Genomic DNA, 17572 nt, shown 5'->3' with positions numbered 1-17572 from the left:
ATACGGGCACTGCGTGACGTCAGCGCCTCGTCACCACTTCCGCCGGAACAAGTGCATTTAGCGGGATTTTTTTTTTTTCGCTTAGCGAGATCATGGATAATTAAACATGGCTTCAATACATTTAAAAAGAAAAAAATAGATAAAATGTATTTAAAAAATAACGAAACTGAACACATATTTTAACACTGTAATTCATACAATAGTTTTTTTTTCTGTTGGATCACCGAGGAGGATTATAACGGATACATATGGCTTCAATAAAAAAATAAATGAAAAAAAAAAATCTATTAAAAAAATAAGGAAACTGAACAGACATTGTAATTCATAAAACTGTTTTTTCTTCTTTTTTGTGTGTGTGCGGGATCAATTGAATTAATGAGCGTGTCTCAATAAATATACATAAAAAAAATGAAACTTAAAATTGTAATTCATAAAACAAAAATACACATTGAATGTAATTTTTTCTCAACCTGAATATACTTTCCACACACAAAACACTTGGTAAAGTGAGTCCTTCTCGTGTTTATTGATCAGATCAGTACTGTGGACAGTATTAACACTGGACCAAATCTCTCCTCTCCTCACATAGCAGCAAAGGTCGTCTGAACACACACACACACACACCGCCGCCACAGCCTACCTGCCTTCACACACACCTGACACGGCGAGCCAGCGAACACATAACCTTCTCTTTGGGTGATGTTAAGATTCGTCAGCTGTGGCAGCAGGTTCCCATAACACACACACACACACACACATATATATATATATTTATATATTTATATATATATATGGGATTCTGTCTTAGGCTATACATATACAACAGTAGTTCGTAAAATACATTAAAGTAAAATATGCATGATTAGCAATAGCAGGCCATTATCACAGAATGGCATTACAGATACATTAAAATAAAAACACATAATTATGGCTGGAATGCTATTTCATCTATCCATATCATCCATCCGCTAAATGATATATATGCACCATATTACAAATACATTAACAATATGGCTCACATAACCCCAACACACACACACACACACACACGGTTTGAAGTGTTCTGAAAGCGAGGAGAGGGTCTGTCGCAGCACCAGGGCTTCACACTGTCCTTTAGCAGCATATCCATCAGATTATTGCAGGAGTCACTCATAACTCATAAACACTCGCGTGGTGATTGTACCAATGAACAGAGAGTTCGCGCTCCCAATGATAAGGTAATCCTACACACACACACACACACACACACACACACACACACCCCACGATTCAGCAGCGATAGATGAACGACTTCACTCGTTTAGATGAGCTCATTAGGCCAGATCCACACGGTTCCACATGTAGTGTGTTTTCCCAGATAGCACAAGTCTATTTGATGTGATGTTTACATCTGGAAGACATATTTTTAAGAGTGTATAGGACTACAGGACGTTACCTGTCAGATGTCAAAGAGACGTTTAGAAGATGTCAGTTTAACATCCTTTCTAAATAATTACACTTTAGTTCACTTTAAAAAAAAAAATTTCTGATAATTTACTCACCCCCGTGTCATCTAAGATGTCTTTCTTTCCTCAGTCGAAAAGAAATGAAGGTTTTTGATGAAAACATTCCAGGATTTTCTCCATATAATGGACTTCAATGGGGACCAAACGGTTCAAGGTCCAAAAGACAGTTTCAGTGCAGCTTCAAATGTCTTTAAACGACACCAGACGATGAATAAGGGTCTTATCATGCGAAACGATCGCTTATTTCAAAACTTGTAACTTTTCTAAGGACAAATGCTAGCCTTGCTCTATTCTGTGAGGCGCGTTTGTAACGTCACGTAATACGTAATTCCGTTCAAAAGGTCACGGGCGACGAAGCCGGAAGTACAGAATCAAAATCGTCCGACATCGTTGTTTTACCTTTTAATTCCTTTTTTTGTAAACGGCGTTTGAGTTAGTTTGCACTATGCGTTCAACTTGTAAACACTGACTCCGTCGCCCGTGACCTTTTGAACGTAATTACGTATTACGTGACGTTACAAACGCGCATTTTTGGAATAAGTTTTGAAATAACCGATCGTTTCGCATGATAAGACCCTTATTTATCGTCTGGTGTCGTTTAAAGACATTTGAACAGTTTGCACTGAAACTGTCTTTTGGACCTTGAACCGTTTGGTCCCCATTGAAGTCCATTATATGGAGAAAATCCTGGAATGTTTTCATCAAAAACCTTCATTTCTTTTCGACTGAAGAAAGAAAGACATGGACATCTTGGATGACACGGGGGCGAGTAAATTATCAGCAAAAGTTTTTTCAAAAGTGAACTAATCCTTTAAAGACATCTTCTAAACGTCTACTTGACATCTGACAGGAACCGTCCTATAGACCTATTGCAGATGAGCAAACACTCTTAAAAATACATCTTCCAGATGTAAAAATCACGTCAAATAAACTTGTGCTATCTGGGTTACAATCGTCTGGACACATTTCTGAATGTCTTAATCATTGTGTGACGAACTCTAAACATTATTCTTTTTACTTAAGAAATCAGTGTGTAATCCTGAACAAGTGTTTGTTGGGTGAAACCTTTGCTAACGTTATAGAAGAATGACTTTTTGAGGCATGTTTTAGCGCACTTTGTGAAATTTACTGAAAGTTTGTTTGGAAGATTAAAATTTTTTTATAAGTATTAAAAAATGTGCCCAAGCGATTGTAAAAAACTGTAGTATGTACTTGCTAAAGTGATTTTACTTGAATTGACCTTTTTTTTTGGCTGAAGCCTCATTTTCTGAGACACTGACAGTTTGATATTTTGTGCAATAAAGCAAAACAACAACAACAATAAAAACAACAAATCAACACTGTATGAAGTGTACCTGTAAAAAATATCACACATATAGCATTGTGTATGTATGCTTAAAAATCTTCTAAAGGCTAATTATGATATCTAAACTAATTTATGACAGTTACTTTCACAAAATAAAGGGCATATTATTTTTTCTGAAAGTGCTATTATGAAACATACGCCCCAAACGGGGTTTCTCTGAATGTTTAAGCTTTTAACAACCTTCAGCTTTCGACAAACTAAATAAAAAAGACATTTACAGACTCACCGACACACACACACACACACACACACACACACACACACACACACACACACACACACACACACACACACACGTCTCTAGCAGTGTTGGGGAAAGTTACTTTTAAAAGTAATGTGTTAAAATATTGTGTATTTGCTAAAAAGTAACTTTTCATGGAAAGTTATGTTTTACGTTACTTTTGCGTAACTTTTTCCCACCTGGGCTGATGGGCTTGCTGGTTTATTTTACAAAAAAAAATTAAAAAAATAAATAAAGTTCTATTATTGGCAAATGTAAAGGCATTTTCACAGCAAAAGTGAACTGAAAAAGCCTCACACTGAAGGAAATGCAATTTCACGATTGTACACTAGAGGTCAATATATGGGGCGAAAAATAACACAATTATTTGAAAGATATTTGTAACTCTGAGGGCCCTATTTTAGCGATCTAAGCTCATGGTCTAAAGCGTACGGCGCTTTGCGGCGTCAGGATCCACTTTTGCTAGTTTAGCGGCGGGACAAATGGTCGGCGCTCCCGGCGCTAGTCTTAATGGGTCGTCCTATTCTCTTAATGAGTAAAGTGTGTGTTTTGGACGTAACGTGCAATAAACCAATCAGATTCTGATCTCCCATTCCCTTTAAAAGTCAGTTGCGATGGAGCCGTGGCGGATTCGCTATTTACATGACGGAATAATACGCTTCTCTAGCGTGGAAACTGATCTGTTTGTGCGCGAGATGAAAGCTGTGTGTGTGTGTGAGGTTAACGGATGCAAGCACAGCATCTACAGGACAAAGTGTGTGTAATAAGCAGTGTACGTGCGTTCTGGACCCGCCTATAGGCTCATATTACTAACACGCTTTAAAGGAGTAGTTCACTTTTAAAAAAACTTTTGCTGATAATTTACCTGCCCCCGTGTCATCCGAGATGTCCATGTCTTTCTTTCTTCAGTCGAAAAGAAATGAAGGTTTTTGATGAAAACATTCCAGGATTTTCTCCATATAATGGACTTCAATGGGAACCAAACGGTTTAAGGTCCAAAAGACAGTTTCAGTGCAAACTGTTCAAATGTCTTTAAACGATTCCAGACGGTGAATGAGGGTCTTATCAAGCGAAACGATCGCTCATTTAAAAAATAAATAATAAAGTTTAAGTTTTATAAGCTCAAATGCTCGCATTGCTCTGTTCTGTGATGCGCGTTCGTGACTCTCCTGTTCAAACTCGTTCATCAAAATGAACAAATCTTTCCCAGAGTCAACTCGTTCATTTTTCGTTAGTTGAATGAACCAAATGACACGAAAAAAGATTAATTCATTTTGAATGAATTCATTTAATTCATTGTCTTTTAGACCTTGAACCGTTTGGTTCCCATTGAAGTCCATTATATGGAGAAAATCCTGGAATGTTTTCATCAAAAACCTTAATTTCTTTTCGACTGAAGAAAGAAAGACATGGACATCTTGGATGACACGGGGGTGAGTAAATTATCAGCAAAAGTTTTTTTTAAAAGTGAACTACTCCTTTAAATAACAAAAAAAAATATTGTGCCTTTGACTTTAGAGCAATTTCAGTTCTATTTCAGTTCCTCAAAATGCATTTGCTATTTAAACAACGTGACGCTGGACGTGAAAATGAAAAGTGCGTTGGGCTGAAACTAGCAAAAAAGTCTCGCGTCGCGCCTGTCGTATGATAGGGCCGAGAGAGTTTTACATGCAAAAGTAATGCGCTACTTGTTACTTTAAAAAAGTAATCTGATAAAGAGCTTTAGCCCCAACACTGGTCTCTAGAGTAGTGAATCTCAACCATTTTGACTGAGGCATTCATACCGAGGCATTCCTACTCAACTGCTGCATTCTGGGACAGATCATGTGACCGATCACATCATATCTGCGCGGACTCCCGTGAGTAGCCGACACATTGCGTCACTGGCCGTTTGCATAAAGTCGAGTCCCTCGTGTCGCCTCGAATCGCCAGCTCTCACTGAAAACGGATGACTTTTGCAAAATCGCAGTCAATGCGGAAAACCTTCATTTGATTTAGAGACCAAATCTTCAGCTTATGTTCAGAGAGAAGTCAAGGTGATGTCACAGATTGTATTTTGGAGTTTTATAAGCCGAGACAGCAAAAACTGGTTCATCGTTAGCCTTGATCAGTGCAACAGCCAGCATTCGGCTGGATGAGGTTGAATAAAGTAAGTGTGTGTGTGTGTGTGTTTCTTCGTCCTTCTTTCCCTTTGTTGGTGTGAATTGTGAAGCATTCCTGCGCTGGTGTCCTTTGAGGCCCTTACAACGAGCAGCAGCATGAAGGCAAACAGCCATCAAAAAACAAAAAAACATAACGAGATGAGCCTTCCTCTCTATAGCTATGAAGGTTTTGGTTGCCTTTGGCTGTAAATAGTTGTGACATGGTCACTAAAACGCTGGTAGATCAGTACCCAACAGTTCATGAGCCACACAACGAACAAAGACATGGAAACAACATTCGATCAATGATCTTTTAGCTTTGATGGAACTTCGACAGCGCTAGTGTTAATAATGAGAGGATTATTTAAAACTATGCACTGTCTAAGTCGCCATTTTGAGAGCTAAACGTCACGGCAATCTGAGCTCTGCTTCTTAACATTCAGTTACAGTAAACTCCTCTAGAACATAAAACGAGTAATATCGAAATCTCTCGAATGAGCAGACTGTCCTCAAGACTTTCCTTTAGGAATGCACGATATATCGGCCACCATTTCGGTATCAGACGATTTTTATGCTATCGTTAACGGCCTAATAAGAAAATGTGACCGATATGTTAAAGCCGGATATGTTAAATAATGGAATTATTTCCGTCAGCCGAGACGCTTCACTGTTCAACATGATGGTTTTGAATTGCTTGAAGTATGACTGGACTCACTTCAAAAAAGGAAAATATAGTTACGCGCAACATGTGCGTCATATCGGCTACATAACGTTTTTATGAGAACATTATAATTGTTTGTTTGGGACGTTGGTATCGTGTTCTCAAAAATGATTTCGATTTATCGGCCGATATATCGGTTATCAAATATAACGAGTTATCAGTATCGGCCAAAATGTTCATATCGCAGCATCTCTACTTTCCTTTAAAATGCGCTGTGTGCTTGTCCGAACTTGATTAAGAGCTAAGTTGATGATAAAAAGTGCACTTTGTTTGTTTGTGAATGCATTTGGGCTACTGGAAGGCTTGGTGGAAGCGAGGCAGGGTGGTGGTTGTATTCAGAGATGGTGGGTGTGTGTAACTGGGAGCGAGTGCATTGCTTTGCGAGTGTGAGATTGTGTGAAGAAGGCTAAGAGGCTCCGGTGTGTCTTGGATGGGCGTGGACAGAAGCCCCTCCTCTTGGTTGTAAGCCACTCCCAAAGTAGGCCCCGCCCCCTGGCTGTAAGGCAGGAAATTGAACAGTGGGGACAGAAAGTCCAGGGACGACGTCGTCTCTCCAGTCACCGTGGCGGAAGCGCTCAGCTTGGGTGTATCTTCAGCCTGTAGCTCGAGGAGATAGCTTTCGAGCTCCGCCCTTAGCGGCGGAGTTGGCGAGTAAGAAGCATGACCAAGTGGATATCGTAGCGTGAGTGGCCCGGATGCTGGTGAGGATTGAGACTCCATTAAATCGACAGGCTCCGCCTTCACCCTTAGCAGCTCATGAGCGTGGCTTTTCTTAACATGGCGGGTAAGATGGTCCTTACGGCCGAATCGCTGAGCGCAATACTGGCACAGAAAGTCCTTGCGTCCCGTATGCACCACCAGGTGGCGTCGCACGTCCTTACGGGTGTAAAAGCGCCGTTCGCATTGATCGCACTGATGTCGCTTCTCTTTAGTCGCCGTAGCGCTTTTCCCAGCATGCCCGCGCAGGTGTTCCAGCAGCAGGGGAGTGCTCGGGTACGACTGCAGACACACCTGGCAGGTGAGGTCTCCACGGTGAGCAGCGTGAAGGGCTTGGTGCCTTCGAAAGCCAAGTTTGGTGTTGTAGCTCTTGCCGCATTCGGTGCAGCTGAAAGCCTCCTTGTTGGGGTCGTGTGTGTGGAGGTGGTTCTTCAGGTGGTCTTTGCGGTGGAACATCTTCTCGCAGTAGCTGCACTTGTGGGTCTTTTCTGGCGAGTGTGTGGCCGTGTGCCTATGGACACAAATATGCATTAGCGTACACTGAGCATACAAGGAGCTATTTCTTTTGATGACCAAATGTCATATAATAGGGGCTTTCGCACCGGGTAGTTCTAGGAACTTACTTCATCGTTCACCTAACCTAGCCACCAGGGTGGTTTCCGAGAACTAATGGTTCCCTTGGGAACATTTTCCTGGTTACATTCGCACCGCCAGTAGGAACTCTGAATTGACGCAAGATGCACTTGTTGTTGTGACTTTTATTTTGACGGCGCTGAGAACGCCAGAGCCTGAGCTCACAGTGCTCACATTCTCTGTGTTCATTAGTTTACGATCTGTTAGACAAAGAAAGTAGACAGTATTGGAAAAGTTATTAGTGTTTGCCGTGTGATTGATAGTTGCATTGGACTTTCTTCTCAGCGTAAAGGTTAAGAGGCGCATCTATCACTGTTTCACATGTTCATAGAGTTAGTTTCTGGAGTAAATGTATTGGCTAATCTGTGTTTTTACACAGCTTTTTCTCCTTCTCTAGAGTTGGGTCTAAACAAGCACTATAGGAACTACCAGTGACTTAAGTGTACACTGATACACTGTCCATCACTCGCCATTTTTCTAAAAAGCTGTGTAAAAACACAGATTAGCCAATATATTTACTAAATTAGTTTCTCCAAAAGGAGTTCATAGAACTAAAATTGTTTCTAGTTTCTGTGGTGTGTTCATGCCAAAATCCAGGTATTTCAGCCAATAGTTCCAGGAACTATGAAAAGGTTCTTCTGGTGCAAAAGCCACTAATGAAATTGAGTCTTCGAAAATGTGTTTAGATTTTACGAAGAACATACTACATACTATTTTCATATTATGAAAAAGACTTCACAACAGCTTAACATTGATTACATCGAACAAAGAACTAACTTAATCAAACATACAGGATACTAGTCAAATGACAGGGTGCACAAGCAAACAGGAACATAACTTAAACAAAATGAAAACTAAATGAAAATGGAGGTAAGAGCAGGAGTAGCCAGGAGCAGAAGGAGCTAGGAGAAGGAGGAGTCAGGGGCAGGAGGAGCTAAGAGCAGGAGGAGCCAGGAGCAGGAGTTGCCAGCAGGAGGAGCCATGAGCATAAGGAGTCAGGAGGAGGAGGAGCTAAGAGCAGGAGTAGCAGCCAGGAGTAGGAGTAGCCAGAAGCAGGAGTAGCCAGGAGCAGGAGTCAGGAGCAGGAGTCAGGAGCAGGAGGAGCCAGGAGCAGGAGGAGCCAGGAGCAGGAGGAGTCAGGAGCAGGAGGAGGAGGAGCCAGGAGCAGGAGGAGTCAAGAGCAGGAGAAGTCAGGAGGAGGAGCCAGGAGCAGGAGTAGCAGCCAGGAGCAGGAGTAGCCAGGAGCAGGAGTCAGGAGCAGAAGGAGCCAGGAGCAGGAGGAGCAGGAGTAGCCAGGAGCAGGAGGAGTCAGGAGCAGAAGGAGCCAGGAGGAGCCAGGAGTAGGAGTCAGGAGCAGAAGGAGCCAGGAGCAGGAGGAGTCAGGAGTAGAAGGATCCAGGAGCAGGAGGAGTCAGGAGCAGGAGGAGTCAGGAGGAGGAGGAGCCAGGAGCAGGAGTAGCCAGGAGCAGGAGACAGGAGCAGAAGGAGCAAGGAGCAGGAGTAGCCAGGAGCATGGGGAGCAAGGAGCAGGAGGAGTCAGGAGCAGAAGGAGCCAGGAGCAGGAGGAGTCAGGAGTAGAAGGAGCCAGGAGCAGGAGGAGTTAGGAGACGGAGGAGTCAGGAAAAGTAGGAGCCAGGAGGAGTAGCAGCCAGGAGCAGGAGTAGTAAGGATCAGAAGGAACCAGGAGGAGTAGCAGCCAGGAGCAGGAGTAGCTAGGAGCAGGGGGAGCAAGGAGTAGAAGGAACCAGGAGGAGTAGCAGCCAGGCGCAGGAGTAGCCAGGAGCAGAAGGAGCCAGGAGCTTGAGTCAGGAGCAGAAGGAGGCAGGAGGAGCCAGGAGGAGTAGCAGTCAGGAGCAGGACAAGTCTGGAGCAGGAGCAGCCAGGAGCAGAAGGAGCCAGGTGCAGGAAGAGCCAGGAGCAGGAGGAGTCAGGAGTAGAAGGAGCCAGGAGCAGGAGTTAGGAGACGGAGGAGTCAGGAAAAGTAGGAGCCAGGAGGAGTAGCAGCCAGGAGCAGGAGTAGTAAGGATCAGAAGGAACCAGGAGGAGTAGCAGCCAGGAGCAGGAGTAGCTAGGAGCAGGGGGAGCAAGGAGTAGAAGGAACCAGGAGGAGTAGCAGCCAGGCGCAGGAGTAGCCAGGAGCAGAAGGAGCCAGGAGCTTGAGTCAGGAGCAGAAGGAGGCAGGAGGAGCCAGGAGGAGTAGCAGTCAGGAGCAGGACAAGTCTGGAGCAGGAGCAGCCAGGAGCAGAAGGAGTCAGAAACAAGAGAACCCAGAAGCAGGAGTAGCCAAGAGGAGAAGCCAGAAGCACTAGTAACCAGGGACAGGAGTAGGCAGGAGCAGGAGGAGCCAGGACCAGGAGGAGACAAGAGCAGGAAGCCAGCAAGATGATTCAAGGCAAGGTCGCAGGAGGGGGTAGCCATGGTGGAGGCCTAGGATGAGGGGCCAGGGATACAATCTCCTGTGATGGAGCCGGCTGTGGTAGAGACCCAAACGGAGCCAAGGAGACACAGATCCAGGGTGACAGTGCAGGTCTGGAGGGCCAAGGTGGAGTTGACGTCTCTCGGGACAGAGGCAGAGACGGGGACCTGGAAGACCATGGTGGAGTAAGAGCAACCAGGACAACGGCTGGAGGGGATGGAGGGCTGAGGCATAGCCGGAGCCCAGGAATCCCATGCTGGAAACAGTGTGACGCCTGACCAAGGTGAAGATGGAGGAACGAAGGAGCCAGTGGGAGGAGTGACCCTGATCGAGACGAGGGAGCATTGATCCAAGGTGGAATTGAAGGGTTGGAGGCCCAAGGTGGAGTCCAGGGCTCAGTGGCTGGAGACAGAGAGAGATGGAGCTGGGAACTCCAAACGGATCCACCACCATTTTGAACTGAGCATGAGCCGAGGGACTAACAGAAAACAGCGGTGACAGGTTTTGGGGAACTGACTGGCTTTGGTAGAGGAGGTGAGAGAAGGGAGGCTGGGAGTGATCACAGGGTGCGTAGACAACATGGGCCTGGGGTGCGTTCCCCGTACAACGCCGTAACTCGGTGCTTCACTACCATAGTACGATGGATCGTTGAAGAAGACCACCATCTAGTCACGAATGTTTCCCACAACTGTATTGACGCAAATTGGTTGTTCAATGATGTCACGCACGTAAGGGAGTAATAACTACTTTTAATTAATCTGTTTGAGATTGAATTAATGCTAGATGTCTTGCTATAATTAAGAACAGTTATTTTGCTTTATTTACGAATTCAATCATTGGCTCGTTCTTACGTACTGGAGCACGTACGCACATGCGCACTGTATGTATTTAAATTAAATATACAGGTTGTACTGAATGTCAACTTGCTTATTTTGCTCAAGATAAGGATTCATTGAGTCCACGTGTCATGCAAACAAGAAACTCTGGGCACAGGGGAAGGCTGACTGGGCTCTGAGTCTGCACTGGGACTGGAGTCACGAATGCGGCGAGTTGTCACGAGGACCACTCCCATGGAGGCGTGTCCTGAGCGAGCGAGTGGTCGGGAGAGTGTGTCTGGTGTCCAGGGAGTTAGTTAGTGTCTTTCTGCTCCAGGCTCAACAGGGGAAAAGCAGGAGGGTTCATGGTGATGGAAGAGGAGGGAGGAACAAAAGAAATGCAGCAAAAATACTGTATTTGGTTCTGTGTTTTGGGTAATGGGCTGTTATATCTAAAGAAGAGCACGACAGGAATAATTAGGGTTGGGTATCATTTGAATTTGAACGATTCTGATTCCGATTCCTGGTTTCGATTCCGGTTCCTAACGATTCTCGATTCCGATTCTTTGAAGAGGCAGGGTCAAAAAAGTTTAGCTAACCTTGCTAACCAACGGCCTTTCTGAAGGAAATACTCCTTCTGTAAAAATACTCCTTTTGTCACAAATTTTGCATTTTGCCGAGATTTCGTTAATTTTTAGAAAAGTGAAGCCACACTTTGGACCGCCGACGTAAGCTACTCATGTTTGACTCGCGCGGTTATGCCAACACTTCCGGTAGACGCTTCTTCGTTGGTGTTGTTCAGCGGTTTCTTCTTCCGCTCGGCGGACTGTGAATATCGAAAATAGGAATCGAAATTTTCACTTTTGAACGATTCCGGGAAAAACGAAAAGTTAGTCCCGGTTCCAATCGATACTCGATTCTCGATACCCAACCCTAGGAATAATCCAAGGAAACAATGTTTAATTCAAAAATACACAGCAACACTCAGGGAAACGGACTTCACAACACCTTAATATTGAGGACAAAGAGCTGAATAAAGACAGGATTTAAATACACAGACGAACAAAAGAGCTAATTACATTTGCTTTTATCCAAAGCGACTTACAAATGAGAACAATAGAAGCAGTTAAACTAACAGGACAACAATATGCAAGTGCTACGACCCTTCTCAGTTTAATCTAACGCAGTGTATTGTTTTATAAAGTTGCCCTGTTGCGAAAATCCGGTTTTTACGGTTGTTTATGTGTGTATGTGGTGTGTTTCATCCGCTGTAACACACACCATGTGTAAGTTGATAAGTGGACAGCATTGCTGAGTATTTCCTCCTTAAAACTGCAGTGAACCAAAGACAGTCTCAAAAACACACTTTGAAATCGCTGGTGTTTCGAGGGAAATGAAATGAGCTGTAATTCAGAGACCTATAATGGGCATTCGATTGTTTGTTACAATACAAGTACCTACCGTAGGAGTTTATACTTGGAGACGAAGGCCTTGGTGCAGTCGGTGTGTGTGCAGCGATACGGCCTTTCCCCCGTGTGGGAGTACGAGTGTACCTTCAGCTTCTCCAAGCTGTTGAAGGCCTTCTCGCACAACTGACAGGAGAAGTTCTTCCTCGCTTTCCCCTCTACTCTCCTCTTCCTCGCTCGACAGTGTTCTGCCGCGTCGTTGGGAGATACTGTTGCCATGGCAACCTAGCGACAGCAAGCCATGCGTTGGACACGAGCGATACGTCCCGGCGCAGAGAGCGCGTAAAAGCCCCAATCGTCAACACAGCAGAGACGCAAGGCCCTGAGAAATCGAGAGCAACAAAAACAAACATCTTAAAAGACTCTTTAGATATTTTAGAGCTTTTTCTGAAGCCAAAACCCCATATGATAACAATAGCTTACAATTTAGTATATATACATTAGCTAAAACTAGTCAAGTTTGATGACACAACTTTTAAGGTTTTATTCAGTCTAGCTAACATGTTTTTCCACGGTTGATTATCACATTGCTAGTATGTTTTTAGCATGAAATAGCACTTTGCTAACAAGTTTCTAGCTGGAATTAACATATTGCTAGCATGTTTTAGCATGGATTAGCACATTGCTAGCATGAATGAACACATTGCTAGTAGCCCGTTTTTGATCTCATTCTTTTAGCATATGTTTACATGACAACGATGTACTAAAACTTACTACTAAATGTACTAAAAGTTTTTCCTTTCAGTTTTCCGCGTACAGAAGACAACATTGTCCAAATGAGCCCCGCGAGAACTGTTAAAAATGCTGTTATTCTGTCTCCGGGCCAGTAGATGGCGATATCACTATGCAAAGAAACTCTAGAGTGAACACGTAACATGCATTAGCATTAAAAAAAATCCCTAAAGGCGAGCATACACTGTGCGATGTCTGTGTGATTTCAGCAAGGTACCTACTCACACTCAGCGAGTAAATCGCATGCGATGCAAAGCCAAAGTTCAGGATTTATGTGCTCACACTGTACGGTCCGATCGTCGAGCTGCGACTTCACTGCTCACACTATACGTGTAATATCTGCGATAACCCCCTGGATTGCACCTATAGACGATATGTATGTAAGAGAAAACTTTTATAAGCATCGCAGTATAAGAAATAATACAACCAGCGCCTATAGACGATATATGTATAGACGATATGTTGTAAATTAGCAGTTTTGCTATAACACTAAAAAACAATGCATCTGGTTTGTCCAATGCTGTTGTTATGTCCATATTAAATAAATAAATAAATAAAAATGTATCCAGAGATATTGTCAAAACAAGCATCTGCTACCAATATCAAGATGATTTAGCATTTCCAATTTATGCATTAAATTATTACTATTATTGTATTATCATTATTAGGGGAGGCCAATAGGCTAACTTTATTATTAAATTGATCCGCTATTATAATTAATTTGCCACGCAATCTTTTAACAGCACATAACCAATGTGCTGTGAGGATAATAAAATATTACATAATCTTACTCCTCATTAAAAACTGTCTAAAACATTTAGGTCGATTACAATGAATTATAGGCATATAAAATAACTATTAACAGTCTATAATATGTCCGAACATTGCAATAATTAATCGTCAATGAAAATTAAAAACAGGTTTATTTCAAAAACATTCTTTAACAAAATAATTAACAGAGGCGTCACATCGCAGGTGGCTTGGAAGACGTGGGTAATATTATCCATTTTGCAACACGAACTGGAGGTAAGCAACAGTAATTTGTAGCTCGTTTGAACTGCAGAACTTAAAGATCTCCCTCTTTTCGTTTTTATTTTAATTTTATTTTTGTTCCAGATGAAATGGTTAAACTTCTGTTTTCGCGAAGGTGCAGTGAGGGAAAAAACACTGAGTTTAGGGCAATCGGTTCGTAAACTGTTAGACCTTACCAGGTTTTTTACAGTAAAGTTTACTGTAAAAATGCACTAAAACTAATAAGTTGTATTTTTTAGTTAACTTGAGTTTTAGTGCATTTTTACAGTAAATTACTGGCAACAGTGTTGTAAAAATGCACTAAAACGAATAAGTTGTATTTTTTAGTTAACTTGAGTTTCAGTGCATTTTTACAGTAATTTACTGGCAACAGTGTTGTAAAAATGCACTAAAACTAATAAGTTGTATTTTTTAGTTAACTTGAGTTTCAGTGCATTTTTACAGTAATTTACTGGCAACCGTGTTGTAAAAATGCACTAAAACTAATAAGTTGTATTTTTTAGTTAACTTGAGTTTCAGTGCATTTTTACGGTAAATTACTGGCAACAGTGTTGCCAGTATTTTACTGTAAAAAACCTGGTAAGGTCTAACAGTGTAGCTTTGCTTCAACTGTGCGATATAGTCACGAGGAGCGACCCAAAATTTATGACATGCCAGAAATGAATCCGACCGTGAGAGGTTAATCACCTCTCGTTTCTCTCTGTAAACTGCACGAGCGCTGCACGACAAACGATGCACGACAAAGCCAGCTCAAAATCGGACGAAAAAATCGCACAGTGTATGCCCGCCTTCAGGGGCCGTTTACACGACAATGTTTTCAAGTCTTAATTTACACTGTGACATTGCCATCTACTGGCCTGGCAGCAGAATACAGTGTTTTTAATCGTTTTCATAGATCCGTGATCGTTTTGACTTGTCTGTACGAGAAAAACGTTCCGTTTTTAGCACACCTTTGTCATCTTCGACCCCTCAGAATCTAGTAACTCTTTAATAACCTCAGCACTGTTTCTGACTGATCGCAACTTGGCTTTTACAACACCTTAGGATTGCATTCACTTTATGAATGTATAAAATTACCTCACAATAGTTTGAGACGTTTTTAATGCTATACAAACCCCTCACTTTACACAATTCATTTCGTGTGGCGTCTTTCCTATTCCAGCTGAATATTGGCAATGAAAAGTCAAAGGGCAAATGCCAATTTAAAGCTGTAGTGTTTAATGTTTAATTCCAGCCAGAATAAATGTTTTGTCTCACACTTTTCCTTTATAACTGTATCATGCTGGATTAGGCACTATATTACCTAACGACTCTGTAAATATTTAAACATTCTTAAAAAAATAAATAAATGAATTAACAAAAATAAATGAATAAATACAAATGTTTAAACCAAGTTATTCTTATTAATTTATTCTCATATGCCTTCTAACATCTAATAATCTCTTTCATTCCTATGATTCATAAAAATATGTAAAATTATTTAAATGGCATCAACATTGTAGTATTTCAATTTTGGTAATGCTTACTATGCTAATTAAATGGCTAATATATTTAAGGCAAGGCAAGTTTATTTATATAGGACATTTCATACACTTTGGCAATACAAAGTGCTATTTCAGAAAGTAATTATAATAATCACGAATTAAAAGCAAGGAAAACAGTAATAATTATAAAAGAAATGAAGAGATATATTATACAGTTTATGAATTTAGCTTAAATTACTATATATTTATAAACTAGAAAAATTTTTTAAAAACTTTCCCCAAAACATTCTTATATACTAAACACATTTCTGGATTGGAGTACAGTTATGTAAAAACAACAAAAATAAAATATATTTATATACCATTTTGCATTTTAGGTCTCTTTGGCAAAATCAAACTGACTAATGTCTGCAGAATTTCATCATTTATTTACACATATTTTTGATGCATCTCTATAGGCTATAAGAAATAATTCAATAGCAATCTGATTAAATTGTGATTGAACAGTTTTAAATTATACCAAATAAAACATTTGGTTCTCATCGAAAATTAAGCAAAAAACATAAAAACAATCTACTTTGATGAACTATCTTCAATGTCATTGCTGCACTAAATCTTATTTACAAAGCAAACACGGAACGGAACATAAAGCCTTCTGTAATTATTATCAAGTAAATAATAGTAGTACACAATAAATTATTCAAAATACAGGTGAACCACCTGTAAAATAGCCTTCATGAAATTTACCGACTTATTCTTCTATTATTTACAGTGATTTCATTACGCAGTCCAACATCATTTCACCGTTTAGACAACCCCCCGAAATGAAAAAGCATTATGAGGTCTAAGTGTGCGATATGAGGCTGTTATAACGCTAAATCTCTTTCTGCGACACCGGTTCTGCGCGGGAAACCTCTGACGTGTTCTGTGCGAACTTTCTAATACTCGCAGCAACAGAAAAAGAACATCCGCAACAACCGCGCGGTAAACCCGGTAAACCCGGTGACCCCGTCAGCTCGGAGCCTCAAACAAGAGCATCGGGGGGTGGAGGAGCAATAGCTCCCGCAGATGAGATGCGAATCATAAAATACAACATACAGGGCCACTATAGAAATACTCACACACACACACACAAGATCAAATAAACTTTTTAACAACTGCACAATAAAAATAGACTTTTTCCCGATTTTAACAGTTCGATCATGAATGCCGCACGAGCGCCATCATCATCACATGCACGAGCATATGAAACTATTGATTATAAGCTATAAATCTGCGCTAAGATCCTGCAGAAACGCACCAATATCAACTAACAACTGTATATATGACTGAGTCTGACCTCCCAGTGTCAATCAAAACTCATTAAATCATCATTATGTGCTTTGATGTTTATGATCCCCCAATCGCATCCAGATCACAGAGGGACTTTCTCTCAGAGCATCTCATAATAATTAGTTAGTCCTTCTCCCACCATTTTGGTTGTTTGCGATATTGACAAGCAGCTTCTCTCGCTATAGTGACTCAATGACACCCCTAATATAGTCAACAAACACACTGACCGCGACTCACACACTGCGAACTCTGTAAACGGTGTCGAAATTAAACCGCGTGTTTATTAAACACGGAAAGGTCCTTGTATCACAAATCCTGTCAGAAGTTTCGCGCGGCGCGCACTTTTTAGCGTTTAAACACGCGCGTGAGTTCGCCACGCTATCCCGTCGCTATTATTCCCAGAGAAAAGTAATGTTTCAAAAACTTTTTGCAACTTTTTACAACCACTTCTCTGTTTATTGACACTCGTCCGCGCGCATAGTGACTTGACAGAAACAAACACCAGAATAATGTTCGATCTTCTGTATAATTGAGTCGTTCATTGCTGTTCTCTTCAGTTTCAGACTCTGCGCTGATTAACACAAAACTTTCCCCCCCCTCTTGCTCTCCCCTCTCTCATAATTTGAATAACCCCGATATTTTAATTAAAGAACGCCGTAACAATTTTCTTAATATGCGTAAAACTCACCGTAGGAGCGTTAACATCCTTTCTAGGGTGTTTTTCTTGACTTTCAACTATTTCCCGGATTTTTAATAATTTTTTTCTCATATTTTTTGCTAGACGCGGCGGGCCTAAAAATTGTTTGCTTTCCCCTCTTTCCAGCAGCCATTGTGTATATGCGCTGCGATGCAACCAACCCCAGCTCAGGCCACGCCCACCGAAACGCCCTCCTCCCTCGCGCTCGTGATTTGTGTAACAAACTGTCATTTTCAGATTTCACCGCCACTGATTTTCCCCTTCAGAAAATCTC

The 17572-nt window shown here is 41.7% G+C and overlaps 1 protein-coding gene across 1 annotated transcript; it reads right to left on the bottom strand.

Annotated features, from left to right (window-relative positions):
• Positions 1 to 4549: 4549 nt before the first annotated feature.
• Positions 4550 to 17550, bottom strand: plag1 (pleiomorphic adenoma gene 1). Its single transcript, XM_039673089.2, has 3 exons — positions 17290 to 17550; positions 12017 to 12343; positions 4550 to 7202 (listed from the first exon to the last, which is right to left on the bottom strand). The coding sequence occupies exons 2-3, from the start codon at positions 12238 to 12240 to the stop codon at positions 6266 to 6268; spliced, it is 1161 nt and encodes a 386-aa protein (XP_039529023.2). The 5' UTR covers positions 12241 to 12343; positions 17290 to 17550; the 3' UTR covers positions 4550 to 6265.
• Between the last annotated feature and the right edge of the window lie 22 nt (positions 17551 to 17572).

Source organism: Pimephales promelas, chromosome 1 (assembly GCF_988280905.1).
Source record: "Pimephales promelas chromosome 1, fPimPro1.hap1.1, whole genome shotgun sequence".
NCBI classification, from domain to species: Eukaryota; Metazoa; Chordata; class Actinopteri; order Cypriniformes; family Leuciscidae; genus Pimephales; species Pimephales promelas.
Note: the sequence above shows the minus strand (reverse complement) of the source record. Positions and strands in the feature narration are given on the sequence as shown.